The 13,590-nt window shown below is 37.2% G+C and overlaps 1 protein-coding gene across 1 annotated transcript; it reads right to left on the reverse strand.

Annotated features, from left to right (window-relative positions):
- Positions 1–571: 571 nt before the first annotated feature.
- On the reverse strand, positions 572–9,388 carry LOC309968253 (killer cell lectin-like receptor subfamily I member 1; the record flags this gene model as incomplete). The annotated part of the gene is given in 8 exon segments (XM_082849484.1): positions 572–751; positions 1,026–1,177; positions 2,436–2,660; positions 7,556–7,583; positions 7,587–7,622; positions 7,760–7,798; positions 7,802–7,857; positions 9,172–9,388. Coding segments are annotated over 8 exon segments (933 nt in total).
- Positions 9,389–13,590: the final 4,202 nt, after the last annotated feature.

The following is a 13,590-nucleotide window of genomic DNA, read 5'->3' on the forward strand; positions in this document are numbered from 1 at the left end:
ACAAGCATAAACATAATTTCCTTCGATATGTGGACAACCATGGTTCTCCATTTCCAAGAATCTGTAAAAAAAATTGTAAAGCAAGGTGTGATATCCGCAAATGCCAATTTTATCTCAAGCTTAAAATTAGAAAGAACAAACAAAATGAGAAACAATAAAAGAACAAACTAATCAAAACAAGAATTAAACCCTGAAGATTGACAGTCTTTAATTACAAAATATTAAGCTTAACACAAAATACCGAACAGTATCTAATCCTATCCTGTTTATTTAAGTAGAATTATAAGCCAATATGATAGAAGTTTATGGATTTATCAGCTTGCCTAAAACTATGCATAAGTTTCTCCTAAGAGTCCAGTAAAGTTAAAAAAGTAAAGGCCCTAAAGGTGATATTTAGAAAGAACTGGAAATTTTCCCCCAATTAAATCCCACAGACTGATCCTCAAAAACCGTAATGATTTCCTTTTTCTTGGTTGCTCTTTCTGTGCCCTACACACGTAACGCACACACACATACATGCACATACACACGAATTGTCATATACTCTCAGAAAAGTTCAGTTATCAAAACACTATACTTTCAGGCTTTCAGTTACTGTGACGCCATCTTCCCTTAACCAGGATTTATTGGTTTCATTGATTTTGAGACCTATCCAGCCTTTCATTTCAAGCATGGATAAAATTTCCAATTGGGAAAAGAAATCATAAACCAGAAATGTGTGCATATTATAATCCACTCCTTTCTGACTCAACTGTTATTGGTTAAAGTTCTCCCAAGGGCTTGCACCACATCCACTTAGTATTAATAAGATTTTTTCTCAAGGTATCTCATTTGTTAATGTGGTTTTCTTCTAGCATTAAATGTTCAAAAAGTGGAGTTTCTCCCTAAGAAAATTGAGTCAAAGTAAGAAAATATCATACACTTTTGAGAACCTTCAGTTTTCCCAAATTATGGTGTCAATCACTAATGCTTTGAAACCAGATATAGTTATAGTATAACAAAACAAACAGAAGTGTCTGCCCTACCAGCTCTTCCTTGATACCGATCTTTAGAAGGTGAGAATTCAGCTCTGCACAGGCAGCATGGCTCTCCGCCCGGGTTTTGGATTTATTGGAAAGATGATAAGAAATATTTCCAAATCCAATCCAGTGGGTTGAACAAAGATCACAGGAACATTCTAGAAAATGTAAACATATTTAATGTGTACTCTGTACTATGAATAACTACTACTAACACAATTACTATATCTTTGTGTTTGTTTTACAGATGGATATTAGATAGAAAGCAAAACAAGCATTTTTTGTAACATTTCTGGGCAAGTTTTACACAAACCATAGTTAACAATAATTAATATTTAGCTCATGTTTTGAATTTTTCTACTAAAAATTTGTTATACAATTTTACCCACAAGGAAAATGCATTCCAAATAATATTATACAATTGTTTGATGTGATTAAAATTATATATGCAGGGCTTCCCTGGTGGCGCAGTTGTTGAGGGTCCACCTGCCGATGCAGGGAACACGGGTTCGTGCCCCGGTCCGGGAAGATCCCACATGCCGCGGAGCGGCTGGGCCCGTGAGCCATGGCCACTGAGCCTGCGCGTCCGGAGCCTGTGCTCTGCAACGGGAGAGGCCACAACACTGAGAGGCCCGCGTAGCACAAAAAAATAAATAAATAAAAATTATATATGCATATTGAAAAGGCTAAAAATATATAATCATATGAACACAAAAAGCAATTAATGAACTACTGCACTTTTGTCAGAAATTTTTATTATTAATTATTTTAAATATATGGAATAAAATTCAGTAACTAATTTCATAAAAACTTATACTTCAACTGTTTAATAAACATATGCAATTTGCATATTTTAATAATCTTTTTTATAATCATCAAAAACATACAGTTAGGGAAGGGGATCAAGGCAGTGGAGTAGGAGAATGTGGAACTCATCTCCCCCCACAAACACATCAAAAATACATCTACATGTGGAACAGTTCTCATGGAAAGCTAACTGGAAACTAGCAGAACTACACAACCAAAGTTGCAAGAAACCTATAACTGGGTAGGAGGGGAAAAAAAGACATTGGCTCGGGACCTGCACCCCTGGGAGGGATCTGAAAAAAAAGAAAAAAAAAAAGGACTCTCAACCTGAGGAGCGAGCAGGGTGAGCCACAATCTAGGCATCCTAGTCCTGGGTCCTGCACAAAGGAGACAAGCCCTCTTGCCTGCTGGGAAAACTGCTGGGACAGACAGAAGGGTTGGAGAAGCCTAGATGCTACTCATAAGGAGTGTGCACATGTTGGTCTGCCAACAGTCAGGTGGACAGAGCCTTGCACTGGTGGCTGCCTCATCACCACACTTCTCAATCCGAAGGGGCAAACCCCGCAGCCCTGCTCACTCCACACCACAGCTGGGGAGCAGATCCAGCACCTGGCAGGGCAATGATGGCCACTGAACAGAGAGGAAGTCCCTCCTCACACCCTGCACGAGCATTTGATCCTCCAATGCCAATGACAGTCTCTATCAAGGTGATCGTGGCTAGCACACCCTGAGGAAAGAAGTGGCTGGCAGCTCTCACACCAAAGACACTGAATACACACAGCCTCCACGGGAATGCTCCCACATAAAAACACGCCTTCAAGACAACTGTTTCCCCTAAATTCATAGAGTCATAGAAATTTAAGTGAAATCTAAGGGCAGAGGAACTACTCCCAACCAAAAGAACAAGAGAAATCCCCTGAAAGAACAAAATAAAACAGAGCTCACCAGCCTACCAGACCCCAAGTTCAAGAAGGTGGTAATAAAAACGCTAACTGAATTAAGAAAGATTGTCAATAGAAATGCAGATCACTGTAACAAGGAACTAGAAACTACAAAGAAGAGCCAATCAAAAATAGATAACTCGGGCTTCCCTGTGGCGCAGTGGTTGAGAGTCTGCCTGCTCATGCAGGGGACACGGGTTCGTGCCCCGGTCCGGGAAGATCCCACATGCTGCGGAGCGGCTGGGCCCGTGAGCCATGGCCACTGAGCCTGCGCGTCCGGAGCCTGTGCTCCGCAACGGGAGAGGCCACAACAGTGAGCGGCCCGCGTACCGCAAAAAAAAAAAAAAAAAGCAATCTCAAAGCAATGAATAGCCAACTAAATGACACAGAAGAATGAATAAGTGATCTAGAAGATAGAAAAATGGAAATCACCCAATCAGAACAGCAGACAGAAAGACAAGGAAAGAAAAACAAAAGCAACGTATGAGATCTATGGGATAATACAAAGCATGCCAACGTACACATAATAGGAGTTCCAGAAGGAGAAGAGAGAAAAAAGGGGATGAAAAGTGTATTTGAAGAAATTATGGCTGAAAACTTCCCAAACCTAAAGAAGGAAACAGATATACAGGAACAGGAAGCACAGAGGCTCCCAACTCTCAGCCATAAAAAGAAGGAAATCTTGCATTTGCAACAAAATGGATGGACCTTGAGGGCATTATACTAAGTGAAATAAGTCAGACAAATACAGTATGATTTTACTTATATGGAATCTAAAAAAAAAAGTCATAGAAACAGATTTGTGGTTGCCAGAGGTGAGGTGTGGTGGTGAGGGAAGTAGGTGAAAATGGTCAAAATGTACAAACTTCCAGTTGTAAAATAAATAAATTCTGGGGAGGTAAAGTGTGGTGACTATAGGTAATAATACCATGTTGTATATTTGAAAGTTGATAAGAGAGTAGATCTTAAAAGTCCTCATCAGGACTTCCCTGGTGGCGCAGTGGTTAAGAATCCGCCTGCCAAAGCAGGGGACACGGGTTCGAGCCCTGGCCCGGGAAGATCCCACATGCCTCGGAGCAACTAAGCCTGTGCGCCGCAACTACTGAACCTGTGCTCTAGAGCCCGTGCGCCACAATTACTGAAGCCCGAATGCCTAGAGCCCACGCTCTGCAACAAGAAAAGCCACCACATTGAGAAGCCCACGCACCACAGCAAACAGTAGCCCCCGCTCGCTGCACCTAGAGAAAGCCCGCACTCAGCAACGAAAATCCAACACAGCCAAAAATAAATAAATAAAATTTAAAAATAAAGTAGTCCTCTTATTAAAAAAACAGTCCTCATCAAAAGGAAAAATAATTATAACAATATATGGTGATGGATTTTAACTAGACCTATTTTGATGATCATTTCAGAATATATACAAATGTCAAATCATTATATTGTACCCCTTAAACTAATATAATGTTGCATGTCAATTATAGCTCAAAAAATTCTCTTTGAGGTAAATAGTAAAGAGTATAACAGAGAAGGCATATGTTTGCTTTTGCTCATCACAATTTCATCAACAGTGTATGAGTCTTCCTTTAATCCGCTCATTTTTCTAACTTTTTGAAATTTTCATATTTTAAAAAATCTATACTAATCTTTGAAATCTGAAATAATGTACCATTATTTAATTACAATTTTTTCTAATTGCCCGTGAAAGTGAGCATCTTTTCATATATTAATTATACTTTAAATTTCTTCTTTAAGATTTTCTCTCATTCATATCTTGCTTCCACCCTCAGCCTACAAATTGTTCTTTTTTTCTTTTTCTTTCTTTCTCCCATTAATTATTCAACTGCATGGGTTCCTTTTGCAATCATTCAAAAGCAATTTAGTATGCAGAACAGAAACATACTTCTGAGCAATTTGCTGTGATATTTTGCTGCTCATTATGAAATAATAACCAGAATCATAACATATTATTTTTTTACTTCAGTTTTTATTTTCCCACTGTTTACGTACCCTCAATGACCTGATTTTTTCTCTCCCAAATAAAACTTTATTACTTTATTCCTTGCCTCAGGCTCTGTTTCTTAAAACATCCAGGAAAAGACTAAGTTTGTTTTTGGTCCTTTTGTCCTTTCCATATCAGTTTTTGTGTCTTTAATTCCACTTTTCAAGGCTTTACATATTTGAAAGACATCTAATTTTCATTCTGTATCTGATACTTCAATTACCTGGATGTATTAGCATCTAATTTCTTTGTTATCTCAGCTAAGTACTGTTATGACTTTTTCCCTATGCAATTTGGTATTTTAAATTAATTTTTATATATGACAATCATCTGGACCTGAGCTAGTGTCCTTTTCTTAGATGGATCATCTGCATGTACTTTCTCTGTGATGATTTGGGGTCCTACCAACCCAGGATCACACAGGGAATATAACCTTAAATTCTAAGTGAGTCTGCCTAAGAAATAACAGAAAGGTCTGTATAGTCAACTAGAACTTGAGCTAATATAGAAAAAACTGTTTTAATATCCTCAAGCTTTACATGAGAAACTAATTTTTAACTCTTTTGCTCAACCTAAGTGAAAGCCTCATTCTCTATCTCTGTTGTAGCGGTTCAATCCAGACTGTACAGTTATTAAAATTGGAAATAACCCCAGAGAGTGGTAACTTCAGAGTCAGAATGCTTCTCTCGTTTCAAGCTTTCTCTCCATTTTTGGCCCTTGATGATTTCTGCTGTTTTATCAGAAATCTAGATGTAAAACTAAAATTTAAATTAAAAAAATTGTATCCATCTAGACATCTGGATCTAATGAGGAGAAAAAGGGAAGCTGAACTTCACTAATACATAAACTTAGATGCCTGAGCTGTTAAGCATCATCCCTTAGGTAGAAATTAGAGCAGCAACTCTGGTTCCCTGCCACCTGTCGACTGTAACCCTGAACCTCTTCCTTCCTACGAGAGAAGTAGAGCTTGAGTTGCATCTCTTGACTTTTAAAGCTAGAACTTCAACTAAAGTAGTAGTAAAGGAATAAGAAGTAAAAATAAAAAAGAAAGAGGACTATGGAAAGACTAGGAAAACATTAGTAGAAAACAAAGCTATGTGAGAATTTACCTCTGAGGAATAGGACTAAAGAGAGGAAGAAGAGTTAGCTTCACTGCTTTTAATTATGTCTTCCTGTGCTATTTTTAAATCCACTTGGCTGAGTTATAATTTACACACAATAAATTACATTGTTTTGAAGTACACACTTTGATGAGTTTTGATGAATGAATATACCTTTGTAACTTCCTCCCCATTTAAAATTTAGAATATTTCCATCACCTCAAAAGTTAACTCATGTCAATTCCCAACTAATGCCCCACACCTGCTTTACCCAAGCAACCACAGATCTGATTTACATCACTGTAAATTATTTTTTACTTTTGTATGCAATTCGTATAAACACAATCCTTCAATATCAACTCGTTTGCATCTTACGACACTCAACATAATGTTTTTGAGTTTTATTCAGGTTGTGTGTATAGGGATTTCATTCTTTTTCATTGCTGACTTGTCCATCATATGACTAACCCACAATTTGTAATCCATTCATCTGGTGATTTACTTTTGGATTGCTTATAATTTTTAGTTTTTATAAATAAATTGTCTATAAACATTTTTGCACATGTCTTATGTGGACATATCTCTTCATGTCTCTTCTTTAAATGTTTAAGAGTGAAATTGTTGGGGATTTGCACCAGTACAGTTAACTCCATGTCCTTGTTACTGTCAGTCCTTTCAAATTTTAACCATTTTGGATGGTTGTGTAGTGGTAACTCACTGGGGTCATAAGTTGCATTTCCTTAATTATTTACTATTTGATTGCTTTTTATTTTCAGATTAGGTGAATTGAAGGAAAACAAAAACAAGCAATATGAACAGCTAATATTTGGCATTAATATTTTTTTTCTGGGAGACATCAAGAAGTTTTGAACAGCAATCACTAATTTAAATAAAAAATTAACAGCTGCTGGGTCTAGTCTCCTGTTTATTGCATCTATTGAGATTTTCCCTTTTTTATTCAAAGAATTTATTTTTAATAAGACTTTCAATTAGTTCTTTCCATATTTTTACTCCATTATTTTAATTTCCTTCCATTTTCTTTTTTTTTTTTTTGCTTATAGGGAATATTCATCAGGAATACTCATGAGGAATGCCTTTAGTCTCAATGACGAAGGAACCCTACACTTTTGGTTTTTGTGTGTGGAAGAGATATTTTTCTTGGTAAATGCATCTGTGCTGAGAATCTTACACTGTTCATGAAAAAGCAAATATTTCTCTGAAAAGACGACAGAGGGGAACCATCCCGACTTCCTGAAAAAACAGACTCAATTAGGAAAGTTCTCTCTTTCCCTCTCCCCCTCTTCCCCCCCCACTGTGCCCCATCCCTGCTGTTTTTTAAGTGCTTAATTTACTGATAAGGATTTGAATAAACCCGCGATAAGTGAAAAAAAAGAGAATTGAAAACGAAAACAGCTTTCTATATTATGGCTATTGTATCTGGATGTATAAAAAAATTAATGTAAAATTTATACGCTTGTAATGTCATAAATGTTAGAGGAATAATATCCATCAGAGAAAGCTAGAAAGAAAAAAGTGTTAATGAGACACAACTCCCTTGCTTTTCATTTGTTTTCTTTTTGCCTTTTTGACCCCCTTCACACATTTCTCTCGCCCCCCACCTTAATATAATTTAAATCCCATTTTTCTCCTAATAATAATCAAATTGCAAACAATAATTATCTTTTATACATAATACTTTGGGTCTTTTCACATTCTCTTATGTCTTCTTTCTTATTTTGCCCAATATTAATATTTCCTTGATAAAACATTGACCATACCATAAAACAGCATTTTTCTATCATGATTCACGAAGTTTTGTGGCTGTCAGGAAGGCAAACCCTTTAGTTCCAATGATCAATATTAGAAGTGGATTGAACAGAGAGAATACTCACCACCATTTTTAGAAGATAGTGTGGGAACAGGTGATCTTTTTCAGTTTTGTTCTTCTCTGCTAGAAAATACTGTGGTAAAAATTATGGTAGTAATTAGTTCTGTATAGGACAAAATAATTAAGACAACGTAAAAATCAGTCTTGAAAGCAAATCATTGAAATGTATTATGTTACTGATTTTAATAAAAACAGATTATTTTCTTAATTATTTACAGTTTGCAAGCGAGGCACCCACTGTTGTCATCCAGACCACACACAAGATCCCTAGACTCCCAGTCACCAGTTGCCATGCTGTAGGTCGGTGGTGTAACACTAAAGAAAACAGAAACAATGATGAAGTTCCATCGTTTCCCAGAAGTCATCAAATGTAAAATTTAAGACCATTGTGTTTCACCCTTAGAGGGCAACCATTCATTTTCTAATTCTTGAATGAGTTCATCCTGAATAAAACTATTTCTCAGCCACTTTGAGAACCCTAGTTCTTTGATACCCAAATTTCCTCCCTATTAGCTTCTTGTTGACTTCAGTTCTTTCTTAACAGAAATGGACATACATTTCGTATGTACCTTTCTTGAGTCTTCCTCTACTCAAGCCTTATATGTTGCTTTTCTCTATGATAGACTTTTCACCCCCATCATCTCTATCTGCAACCTTACCTACTGAGTCTTTCCCACCCATTTCCATCCTCTTCTGGAATATCCAGCCTTTTAAATCTAATTTCATTATGGACGTTGTCCTCTGAAGTGATCAAGAGACAATTCAATGCCATATATGATCTGACTTTTACTGGATTAAACATTATTTTTCTTAATGGTGAGTAAGATGATTAACTACTTAGTCACTTAAGCTAGAACCTTGTTATCTTATTCTACTCATTTCTCACCTTACCTCCAACTTTCAGTTAATCATGAAGTCATATAAGCTCTACCGCCAAAATACTTTTTTTCTCTATAATCTGTCTTTCCCCTAACAAATTCTGTTAGTTCTTTGAAGCTAAGTGGTTATTGCTTCTTCATCTTTGTAGGTACCCTAAGTCCAGAGCAGGCCCACAGAACAAATTCAGACATAGTTGTGGGACTGAGTTATATTGAACTGAATTGAAGACTAATATCAAGAATTATTTTAAAATAATTTTAAAATAACACAAAAAAAGGAATAGAATTTTCACAGTAGTTCTTATAAGTAATGCAATTCTGTAGGAATTTGAATCAATGCTATTTTAGAGGAAATGAACATAGTGAAGGACTATTTAAGAGACAAACAATTCCATGGTAATATCCTAAAATAATTAAGGAGAGTGTTGAAGATAGATAAGTAGTGTAATGAGGCAATTTTATAGTGGTTTTGAGAAAAGTAATCTTCTAAACCCAAGAATCAAGATCTAGCAAATAACAAAATATATGTAATATTGTACCTTTTCTTTTTTTCCTAAACAACCGTTTTCTGTGCTGAAGGTGAGAGGGCCTTGGAAACTTCAGTTCCGTGTAGTTTACTTGCTGTTCACTTGATTTGACACTTCTCTGGTTTGTCTTGGGTATTTTTTGCTTCTGTTGAGATTTGGAAAATTTTGGTTCTGTGTAGGTTACCTCTTGCTTGTTTACAATACCCTTGTTTTGCTTACTCTTAAACATTATTTTTTGGAAAGACTTAGATTGTTTCAGCTCAATCTTGATATCTTTCTGTGTCTCTCTTTAATATCTATGCAATAGAGAAATGTGAGGAAAAGAGTTACATGGTGACTGTATCAGCTCAGACAGTGAACATTGCCTTCATTCTGATGTACAAGTAAACATTTAGGTATAACATTAAAAGGGTAAAAAAGGGAGGAAATGAGAGACTAAATCTCTCTCCCAACTTTGCAGTCCTTATTCAGAAGAATAATTTTATTCCCCTTTAATGAGATTATACATTTCATTTCCTCTTTGAATCAGGTTTTGAAAGGAGCAGATTAAGGAGTAGATATGTTTTTCCCTCTCAACATTCTCTGTATAATGAATCATGTTGACAATGTGTAGACTATGGCTAAAACACAACTACATTAACAAAGTGTTGATTATTTAAATTTAATATTAAAGTTTTTATTTCAAATCAGGTTGGCATAAAGTTTATTGTATCACTGAAATAACCCATTACTCAGTAGATTCTTTACTAATAGAGGAAAACCCCAACTCTTTCAAGAACTGGGTAGAGTCTACATTTGTACAATAACCATGTATCTCTCAATCTGCCAGCCTAAAGTCTTTTTGCTACTTAACTAGATTATATTTACCTATAGGCACATACTCACACACAGAGGCAGACACACAGACCATCTAAATTAAAGAGACAAGGCCAATGAATCACCAAAAATAAACAAAAGAAATTAAAAGGTAATGTATAAAATTTTTTAAATTTATTCAATCTCATTAATAAAGAAAGAAAGCAAATGAAAAGAATAGAACAACTTTCACCTGCGAGAACACTAAATAACTGATACTTTTCTGAATTGGCAAATGACTGTGAGTATAAAACTGTCGATAGTTATTAAAACATAAAATATACAGGCTTTTTACCAGCAATTCTATTTTAAGTAATTTATCTTACAAAATATTTTTTAAATATTCAAAGTTGTGTAGCACCTGTTTTTGGTTTTATTTACTAAAAGCTAAATTGGAAAAACAAAAGAACAAAAAGTTGTCAAGAGAACGGTTCACAATTAAGGGAGTTGTTAAAGTTATGAGACATTTATACCCTAGTATACCATTGTTTAATATAAGAAATATTATTTTAAATTTTTATTTATTTATTTATTTATGGCTGTGTTGGGTCTTTGTTTCTGTGCATGGGCTTTCTCTAGTTGTGGCAAGGGGGGGCCACTCTTCATCGCGGTGCGCAGGCCTCTCACTATCGCAGCCTCTGTTGTTGTGGAGCACAGGCTCCAGACGCACAGGCTCAGTAATTATAGCTCATGGGCCCAGATGCTCTGCGACATGTGGGGTCTTCCCAGACCAGGGCTCGAACCCGTGTTCCCTGTATTGGCAGGCAGATTCTCAACCACTGTGCCACCAGGGAAGCCCAACAAATATTACTGATGTGTAAAGCAAAATAATAGATTTGTAACGTGCTATGTCTTTGGTGGTTACTTGTAGGTAGAGTTTTGGCAGGTTTGCACTGCTCTCAATTTTATTGAAAATTAAAGAACATATGTTAAAATCTATTTAAAGGTGAAAATTTGAGTATTTAAAAATATTGAATAATAAATAATTTTATACATAGGGCCTTTTCTATATTTACCCTTCTATAAATTTACTGAGTAAACTCAAAACAACTGGGATAAAGTTATTTTCAAATTAAGAATTTTTTACACTTCCTCAAATTGTTTTCTGAAAGTTTTGACCAATTCATTTAGCACCAGCAAAAATGATATTTAAGAGGAATTGGCATTGTAAGAATGTTGCTGTTTAAATATTTAGAACAATTAAACTATTTTTTGTACCAGAAAAGGAAGAAAAATGACTATTGTTTTTGAAAATAAATAATTGAATAAGCTGATCTAGAAAATGTTAAAAGTGATAGAATCAGGTGGAATATTGGTTCAAATTGAAGCATTACATAGACTTAGATCTCTAATTTCACAACATATAATTGAAAAAATTTCAGATAAACTAAAATGTTAAATGTAAACCATGAGATGATAAAACTGATAAACGACTGAAAGAAAGTATAAGTAAATAGTTATAACTTTCTAGTCACACACAGACAAGAAAGAGAGTTAGGTTAAATTATAGAAACATCATTTTCTTGCTAATGTAAAGATTTTTATCAATAATAATCACACTAAAAGACTTTTATTTCATCACTAACCAAAGAAATACAAACTACTATATTAATGATATACATTTTCACCTACAGAATCAGTAAATATTTATAAGCCAAATGCAACCACACAGAGTTGGACAAAGTGCAGGAAAACAGGCATTCATTTACACGGACTTTTGGTTAATCTAAATCTTTCCCTTCTGGAAAATAATCTGTCAGTATGTAAATATCAAAACCAAATAATAAAAACATCTACTGATAAAAGATTTCAAAATAATGTGAAAATGATGGGTTATTTCAAAAAAGAGCCTAAATAGTTGGAAAATAAAACGACAGAAAAATTCCAAGACCAAGAAACAAAAAAGTTCAAGGGATAGCTGTGTTCATACTCCACAACATTGTTTACAAAATGAGCATGTAACATAATTTTACAAAAATTATTTTTTCCTAAACTATCATTTAATACATTCTGAGTTGATTGTTGAAAGTAGTGTTAAAAAGTTACATACATTTTTAACTTCTTGAGAGAAGGAAATAAACAAAAGTAATACTCAGTGACTTGAAGAATAAATTTAAAAATAAATTTTGTAGGGGCTTCCGGGAAGATGGCGGAAGAGTAAGACGCTGAGATCACTTTCCTCCCACAGATACACCAGAAATACATCTACACGTGGAACAGCTCCTACAGAACACCTACTGAACACTGGCAGAAGACCTCAGACCTCCCAAAAGGCAAGAAACCCCCCACGTACCTGGGTAGGGCAAAAGAAAAAAGGAAAAACAGAGACAAAAGAATAGGGACGGTACCTGCACCAGCGGGAGGGAGCTGTGAAGGAGGAAAAGTTTCCACACACTAGGAAGCCCCTTCGCGGGCGGAGACCTCGGGTGGTGGAGGGGGGAGCTTCGGGGCCGCGGAGGAGAGCACAGCAACAGGGGTGCGGGGGGGGAAGCGGGGAGATTCCCGCACAGAGGATCAGGGCCGACCGGCACTCGCCAGCCCGAGAGGCTTTTCTGCTCACCCGCCGGGGCGGGCGGGGCTGGGAGCTGAGGCTCGGGCTTCGGTCGGAGCGCCGGGAGAGGACTGGGGTTGGCGGCGTGAACACAGCCTGAAGGGGGTTAGTGCGCCACGGCTGGCCGGGAGGGAGTGCGGGAAAGTCTGGAGCTGCCGAAGAGGCAAGAGACTTTTTCTTGCCTCTTTGTTTCCTGGTGCGCGAGGAGAGGGGATTAAGAGCGCTGCTTAAAGCAGCTCCAGAGACGGGCGCGAGCCGCGGCTAAAAGCACGGACCCCAGAGACGGGCGGGAGACACTAAGGCTGCTGCTGCCGCCACCAGGAAGCCTGTGTGCGACCACAGGTCACTATCCACACCCCCCTTCCGGCTGGTGCAACGTCACGGTGACCTCTGCCGCCGCTGGCTCGCCCCGCCCTCCATGCACCCCCCCCCGCCCCCACCGCCCGAGTGAGCCAGAGCCCTCGAATCAGCGGCTCCTTTAACTCCGTCCTGTCTGAGCAAAGAACAGACGCCCTCAGGCGACCTACATGCAGAGGTGGGGCCAAATCCAAAACTGAGTCCCCGGGAGCTGTGAGAACAAAGAAGAGAAAGGGAAATCTCTCCCAGCAGCTGCAGAAGCAGCGGATTAAAGCTCCACAATCAACTTGATGTCTGTGGAATACATGAATACACAACGAATCATCCCAAATCGAGGAGGTGGACTTTGAGAGCAAGATTTATGCTGTATAGCTTTGCTTCCACCATTTGTCCTAGGGTTCTATCCGTCCGTTGTTTTTTTGGTTTTTTTCTTAATAATTATTTTTTATTTTAATAACTTTATTATATTTTATCTTACTTTATTTTATTTTACTTTATCTTCTTTCTTTTTTTCCTTCCTTCCCTCCTTCCTTCCTCCCTCCCTCCCTTTCTTTCTTTCTTTCTACTTCTACTAATTCTTTCTTTCTACTTTTTTTCCCTTTTATTCTGAGCCGTGTGGATGAAAGGCTCTTGGTGCTGCAGCCAGGAGTCAGTGCTGTGCCTCTGAG

The sequence above is a fragment of the Leucopleurus acutus genome, assembly GCF_964270905.1.
Source record: "Leucopleurus acutus genome assembly, chromosome: 11".
NCBI lineage: Eukaryota > Metazoa > Chordata > Mammalia > Artiodactyla > Delphinidae > Leucopleurus > Leucopleurus acutus.